Source organism: Coffea eugenioides, unplaced genomic scaffold (assembly GCF_003713205.1).
Source record: "Coffea eugenioides isolate CCC68of unplaced genomic scaffold, Ceug_1.0 ScVebR1_396;HRSCAF=1068, whole genome shotgun sequence".
Classification (NCBI taxonomy): Eukaryota; Viridiplantae; Streptophyta; class Magnoliopsida; order Gentianales; family Rubiaceae; genus Coffea; species Coffea eugenioides.
This window is the reverse complement of record NW_020864231.1, coordinates 87,433-95,543: the sequence shown is the minus strand read 5'-3', so window position 1 is coordinate 95,543 and position 8,111 is coordinate 87,433. Positions and strand designations below refer to the sequence as shown.

Here is an 8,111-nt window from a genome sequence, read left to right as displayed (position 1 = left end):
AACCCATCCCAAAGTGATCCCGCCCAAATTAGTCCCAAAGTACATATGGGTAATTAAGGTTAAACCCAAACTCATATGATTCAGTTCCATTTCGAACCCAAGCAAATCCTGCCCATTTTAACAACTCTTAAAATGGGTGCTCATATGCGGGTTTGGGTAGGTTATAATTAGGTGATTTAATTAAGAATTTATGTATATCCATAGGTAAAAATAGATGAGTCATAAATGAGTGCAGTCATAAATGAGACTTTTAGAAGGGAGGAACACAGATAAAGGAATAAAAAATAATGAAAAAGTAAAGGAAAAGAAAAGAACAACAAATATGTCACCCATTAACACCCATTAATCATTGAGTTTGAATCTACAGTTAATTTCAAATAATTATAAATCAGTGATACAAACCCACTCACTTAATATCTACTAATCAATGTGTTTAATTGGATCACCCATTTTGAACTTAAAATTTAGTGCATATCCAAACCCATTTATTTATGGGCAAATTTGGATGAGTTAAAATAATTGGGTTTATATTGACTGCTATAGCCATGAATAATATATTCCAGAAGCGAAATTTTTTTCTATATTTTATAAATTTCCTAATTATGTAGAATGTAATTTTTGCTACCCATCATAATATTCTTAAATGTAATAAAACAGACAAATAAGAAATTGAAAAAGTAGATTATACCATATAATGTTCTGTATGTATCCATACTACATTAAAATATGTCACCATTCGCAGTACCATTTATTACTTTAGACAACAATAATCATTTTATTGAATTAAAATACTGCACTAGTAGTACCAAATACATGCACTAGATACAAATAAATGTAACGAATATCATCTGTCTTGTATCCTTGAATCACCAAATCCTCATCTTTAGGCTTTAGCTTCAATTAACTACCTTTGTGACCCACTAGAGGCATGTCTAATGTAATTTGACCTGCAGATGGAAGCCTGCCAAGGTACGGAGATGGGGCAGGGACGGTCATCAGAAGGATCGTCCCTAAACAGTTAAAGGCCAGGATTTGATTCAAAAAAATTATACGGTGCAAATCACTTTTTGTATCTCGTTTTTAACAACGTATGTGGGGCTCACAAAAATTTGTTCTAAAGTTACACGTTGTGTAAATAAAGCTATATCATGTGCAAATAAAATTATATTGTGTGTAAAATACACAAAACCGTTAGGAACGGTTGCTGCCCGTGGTCCGCCAAGATACACCACGCTTGATTACTGCATCGGAAAAAGAAGGAAACGATAATAATGATTAAAAGAACGCAAGGACACAGGTTAAAGAAGAAATGAATTCGGACTAGTAACTATAGCATAGTTAATAAAATATGGGATGGGTATAGATATCATACGCAGATATATTATACGATTTTTTTTTCACGAGTACAGTTAAAAGTTCAGTGTGAAAATATGTACTTGACAAAATTATACATATAAATCCGTATGTGAATAATATGAACATATTTAAACGTTACAGAACTAAAATTATGAATAAATTTACTATACTTTTAACTACATTTCTACCAATTTTAAACTTATTTTTGTGTATCAAACCCAAAGAAGTAATAATCAATAGAAATTAATTTGAACAGAGAAAGAAGATTTCGTCGGGAGATATCTTATCCTTGCAGTTGTTTGGTCCCATCGTTAATTTGGAATTTTTAGTTTCTTTCTACTTTTCTTTTATGTATAAATGAATCCACATGATTTGTTCAAATCTTTTCTTTGGAAATTTTAATTTTTTAAGTAGGCATATTTGGTCCTTAATATTTGGGGGTTGAATTAAATTTGTCAGCGACGCTTTGATCAAAATATATGTACCCTAAGACATTGATTTTGATTAAATTAATCCTGAATATTTGGATCTTAACATATGTAAAGTATGTAGTTCTGGCCAAATTAGCCTCTAATATTGCATAATATTTTAAGAAAATTTATTAATATGGCAGACAAAAAAATCATGAGATTATAAAAACTATAGAAAAAATTGTAAAAAACATAAAAATATAAAACAAATTTAAAGTACTCAGTTGTAATTACAAAAAGACTAGATGACTAATCATACCAACTAACAACAACATAAATCACATGTTGCACATGTGCTCCATCTATTTATTTTGCATTTCTTTCATAAAAATAATTTAAAAAGCAATTTAATTTTACATGTTTGTTCAAAAATTTTTTGTACTATTTTTAGGAGGAGATGATTTAGTTGTGAAGCACTTATTTCACGTGTTGTAAAATTTATTGTGCTTTATTTGTAAAGTTGAAAAATATATTATTTAATGCTCTACAAACATTTACACGAGAGGGCCGCATCTAGGGAAATTCATAAAAGAATTAGAGAAAGTTACAAATGATGTGGAGAGTCGTAGAAATATATTATAAAAGGATTTGTTATCTTATTCATGTGGTATCTTTTCTTTTCTTTTTTTTTTATATGTTGACCATTAATTTTAACAGAAAAACTAATAGTGGTATTTTAACCTCAATTCTGAAAGGATTATCTATAAATTTATAAATCATAGGAGACGCATGTAGTAAAGTACCAAACAATAGAAAGATTAAAGTTATTTATCCTTTTTTTTATTATTGATTTTTGGTTCTCACTATTACTTTTATCGTCATGCATTCCTTTTTAGAAGAAAATATATGATGTGAGCAAAATTTTCTATTTGGCTCCTAGTGACTACTTGGGTGGTTGGAGGATCTATAAATACGTACCCTGGCTAATCATCAAAGTGGTCACAGCAAACAACACTTAATTGATCATAGGCCTACCCTATTTTTCCCCAAGAATATGGCGTCAACTCAATCTTCTCTCCACTCAAACAGCCTGCAAGAGACTGTCCGCCCATTAGCAGCCTTTCCTGAAAACATTTGGGCTGATCGTATCGCTCCATTTACTCCCGATAAGGAGGTTATACTTACTTTTCAGCTCCTGTAACCTCACATGTTTTTGTTCATATAATATTTTTTCCTTTTATAAGTTGGAACCATATTGTTATCCGCTCCCACAAGTTCACGATCCTTTGTAATATCCGCTATCAATCCTGGCATGATTGTTATCCCTTGATTAATTCTACAGTCTCCTGATTTGTCATATTTGGTTTGCTGTTTCTTAGTTGTACTTGGTTTGCTCTTACCCCGACTTCATGTAGGATTCATCCCCAAATTTTTTTTCCCCGTGCCACTGTTGCATTTCCTTAGATTTCAGGGTCTGGTTTCTCCTGTTTAGTTTCTAATTTTTCCATTTCCATACAATATCAAAGCAATCAATTTGACAATATGACTAAAGAAATGTTTTTCTGATGCTTTCAGGAACATGAAATGTATGAAAGAGAGATTGAAATGTTGAAGGCAGAAGTGGCGAGCATGCTTTTGCCAACCGGAAAAACCATGACGGAGAGATTCGACTTTATAGACAAAATAGAACGACTTGGTGTCTCGCATCACTTTGACATCGAAATTGAAAACCAGCTACAAGAATTCTTTAATGTGTATACCAACTTTGGGGAGTATTCAGCTTATGATTTATCTAGTGCAGCGCTTCAATTCCGACTTTTTAGACAGCATGGTTTCAATGTCTCTTGTGGTACGCAACTTTCATATTAGATTTGCTAATTTTTAGTGTGGACTCACCTATTAGTAAACCTTAACACCTAATTTTTCTAACATATTATTTCCAAATAATTTCCAAACAGGCATCTTTGACCAATTCATTGATGCTAAGGGTAAGTTCAAGGAATCCTTATGCAATGACACAAGGGGTTTGTTGAGTCTATACGATGCTAGTCATGTTAGAACACATGGAGACGAAATTTTAGAAGAAGCTCTTGCTTTCACAACCACTCATCTGACATCTGGAGGACCCCGTTTGGATTCTACTCTTGCAAAACAAGTGAAATATGCCCTTGAGCAGCCGTTGCATAAGGGCATCCCTAGATATGAGGCTTGGCATTACATCTCCATCTATGGGGAAGATGAATCTAACTACAAATTATTGCTGAGGCTTGCCAAGTTGGATTACCACTTGTTGCAGATGTCATATAAACAAGAGCTTTGTGAGATAATAAGGTACACCGAGACACTAGTTCCCCAAAGGCAGATCTAAGATTTCATTATCAATATTAACTGCGGAAGTTTATATTTTACAGTACAGTTTTACGTGCAGCTTAGGTTCACTTGGAGCTTAGTAGGATCTATAATATCCATAGTATTTTAAATCACCAAAAAAATTTCTTTCATAGGTCGGGTTAGTAACATAAAAATATTATATTACTACTCTCTTTCTAAATTGAGTAGAGCCCTACAAATTATTAGAATCTTATGAAACATAACCTACAATAAAAGTTAGCCAATGTAGCTGTTACTCGTATGCAATTTTATCTAAAGTATTACATCAAATTCCTTCGTATATGACTATATTTTTCTAGTAGAAAGTGTCATGAATGATTGTTTAACTTTTGTTCGTTTTTTTTTTTTTTTTGACAAATGGCAACGATGTGTAGTTGGGGAAAGGGATTGGAGAGTGTATCAAAATTTCCATATGCAAGGGACAGATTTGTGGAATGCTACTTCTGGGCTGTTGGAACCTTATATGAGCCTCAGCACTCTCTTGTTCGAATGACTTTTGCGAAAGTAGCAGCCCTTATTACAATGATTGATGACATCTATGATGCTTATGGCACTGTTGATGAACTTCAAATTCTCACAGACTCTGCAGAAAGGTAGTGTTCTATGTTAGTCATCTCACACAAGTGAAGCAATCATCTTCGAAAAAATAATTGAGTAATATACTAAAAAGCTTTGTCTTACTGTGAGCCAGTAGATGATAAAGGGACCATTATCCAAAAAGTTTCTCTAGCTTGATGTTGCCTGTTAACAGTGAGGTGCATTGATATAGGAAATTTTGCTTTGCTTGCAGGTGGGATAGCAGTGGAGCAGATCAACTCTCAGACTACATCAGAGCTTCCTACACCACACTTCTGAAATTTAATAGGGAGGTTGCGGAAAAATTAGCTAAAAAGCAAAGAACCTACGCATTCGATAAGTATATAGAAGAAGTACGGTACCATGTTGTAACTAATTTTAAGGACCGCGTTAATATTTCAATTGTTCTGGCTACCAACACGTGGAGTACTAATCCATATTTCCTGCTTTCATTTGTCCTAATCAGTGGAAACAATACTTGACGACCAACTTGACTCAGTCAAGGTGGTTTCTCACGAAAGAATTGCCATCTTTTGCTGATTACATTAGCAATGGTGCGATCACAATCGGAGTCTATCTTACAGCATCGGCAGCTTTCTTGGACATGGATAATGCTTCAGAGGATGTTATCAACTGGATGTCAACTATGCCAAAACTTATGTTTGCTTGCTCGACACATGCCCGATTGATTAATGATTTTGGCGGTCACAAGGTCAGATTTTGTTATGGCATTTAATTGGTTATAAACATTAGATTAAGACAACTCACAGAATTCCCAAATAAGATTAAGTTATAGTGATTCACGTAACTTGTTAGTTTTGTTCAAAATACCAACAGAATATGCAGATTTTTTTTTTTTTTTTGAGCAAAATAAATCCTTTTTTCATTGATAGATCAGCCAAGGGAGCTTTACAGAAGAGGAAACCATGCACAATCTACATTAGACTACACTATTTCTATATACTTTACTGTCAAATTTTGAAAGAAAGGACAAAAAGAACAATAACAATCAACCTTGATCTAATCCCCACTCAAGAATCAACTCCCAATTCTCTCTGGTGCAAGGAATCTTGTTCCAAGAGGTAACAGCCATCTGCATTGCATTGACCACACTAGCTACTACACCCACACTAAGCAGGCCTCGCTTGCTGAAATAAACTCTTGTTTCTAGTCTGCCATAGAAAGTAGACAGCCATGGAGAAAGCCAGCCTCTTGACTTTATGAGCAAATGATTCAGTCCTATAATTCTTATATCGGCACTGCAACTCCTCATTCCAATTCTTACACGATCACTGCAACACCACAGAATATGCACATTGATCGAGACTTCTATCTGCGTTGGGCAGTTGACCTAGTATGATGCCATGATTAAACTTGTTCTTAGATCTTGTTCATTTCTGTGCAAACACTGCACAGAATATGCATATGCAATCAGTCTCGGATGCTTTTCCTGAACATAATGAAATACCGTTTAGTTCATTTGGCTAGTTATTGCTTTAGTATGGTTAATACCCTTTCGTACTTTACGTGAATAATTCGGAATTAAACAAAACGTTTTCGCTACAATTTATTAGAGTTTTCATGTTTTCTGTTTGAACTCTTCGTATTTGAAGTTCGACAAAGAAAGGGGCAGTGGCACAGCGCTTGAATGCTACATGAAGGACTATAATGTATCAGAGGAAGAGGCAGCCAAGAAGATTCGAGAGATGTGCGAGGATATTTGGAAGGTTATGAACGAGGAATGCTTGAGGCCTACTCCCATTCCTAGGGATATTCTCAAAATGCTTCTCAATATCGTACGAGTAGGTGAAACGACTAACAAGCACCGTATAGATGGATTCACTCAGCCGCATGCCATTGAAGAATTTATAAGGGCAATGCTTGTGGATTTCATGTCTGTTTGAGGATGGCAGTGGTTCAAGCAATATCAGTTGTGAAGTGTGTTTTTCTATTTTGCCCACACCAGTATTTAATTATGGCTAGTTTGGAATTACGTGCAATGCACATTGGTATCTCTCTCTCTCTTTTTTTTTTTGTTTCTTTTAGACTTTTAATAACGTGTTTGTTTTGACAAATTACAAGGCTGAATGAAGAATCATTCTTCTTTTTATATGTTTTTGTACACACACATATATGTATTTCGAGAAGATGTATTGAGTACTTTTTATAAACTACAAGAGGGTTAATAAATACTTAAGTAAGGCCCTATTTGATAATTCAATTCAGTATTTAAATTTAATGAGTTCAAATCTTAACATATTCAGACCGTTTGATAATCAAAAATTGAACATCTGAATTAATTAAGTGGCATTGAATTTTCTAGATAAAACTTGCTCTCAAAATTAAGTAATAAGTTATTCACTTATCACTGAAAGTGATATGCTTTTAAATGTATTAGATTTAATACTTAATAATTCAATAATTTAATGAATTCAAACTTCAGATTTTAAATTTTAGATTTCAATTTTATCAAATGCACCCTAATAGAGGAGAAGATAGAGTTTTGGAGAGGTTTCTAAAATTTAACCCGCCTAAATTCACTGGAGAACCTAATCCCGAGATAGCGGAGAATTGGTTAGAGAGAATGACCAAAATATTCACTGCCTTAGATTATACCGAAGATAGGCGAGTAAACTTTGCTGCTTTCCAATTTGAGGGGGTAGCCGTGCCTGGTGGGATATGACAAGGGGAAAGTAGGAGAGAGTCCAAACCCCTTGGAATTGGAAAAATTTTACGGGGGAGTTTAATGAAAAGTTTCTTCCGCCTCTAATCCAAGAGAAGTAGGAGGACGAATTTATAAAGTTGAAACAAGGAACCCCTAGTGTAGCCGAATATGAAGGAAAGTTCATTAAACTTTCTAAGTACGCTCTCAAATTGGTGGCTAATGAGCGAAAAATGATAAAACGATTTGTACGAGGGATTAATATAGAGATTCAGGAGGGTCTGGTTGCAACCCAAATATCTACATTTACTGAAGCTTTGGAGAAAGCACAGAGAGTTGAGAGCGCAAGGATGCAAGTCAGGGACTTTCACTCTAAGAAGAGAAATATTTCTAGTTATACTTCTGGTCAGACTAGTAAGAGTGCCTCGCCTTCCAAGATGGGAAGAGGAACGGGAGGAGTGAGGACCGTTGGAGGTTCAAGGGGAGTTTTATCCAGAGGAGCTCGTAGTTGGCCGGTTCAAGCGAGGGGAGTGCCTTCAGTGGTCCGGCGGTGGTTACTGTAGCAAACCAAATCATTCGAAGAATGATTGTTGGAGAAAGTTGGGAAAGTATTTGTTCTGTGGTAGTGTCGAACACTAACTCGCGAGTTGTCCGAAGGCGCCAAGAATAGGAGGTAGCACTCAAAGGCCAGAAAAGTCAACTTTTAAGCGACTAGT

The 8,111-nt window shown here is 34.8% G+C and overlaps 1 protein-coding gene across 1 annotated transcript; it reads left to right on the top strand.

Annotated features, from left to right (window-relative positions):
* The first annotated feature begins 2,820 nt into the window (after positions 1-2,820).
* On the top strand, positions 2,821-6,810 carry LOC113758211 (viridiflorene synthase-like). The gene is made up of 7 exons (XM_027301161.1): positions 2,821-2,940; positions 3,342-3,615; positions 3,725-4,097; positions 4,532-4,750; positions 4,948-5,086; positions 5,200-5,445; positions 6,347-6,810. Exons 1-7 carry the CDS (start codon positions 2,821-2,823, stop codon positions 6,635-6,637), a joined length of 1,662 nt encoding a protein of 553 aa, XP_027156962.1. The 3' UTR covers positions 6,638-6,810.
* Positions 6,811-8,111: the final 1,301 nt, after the last annotated feature.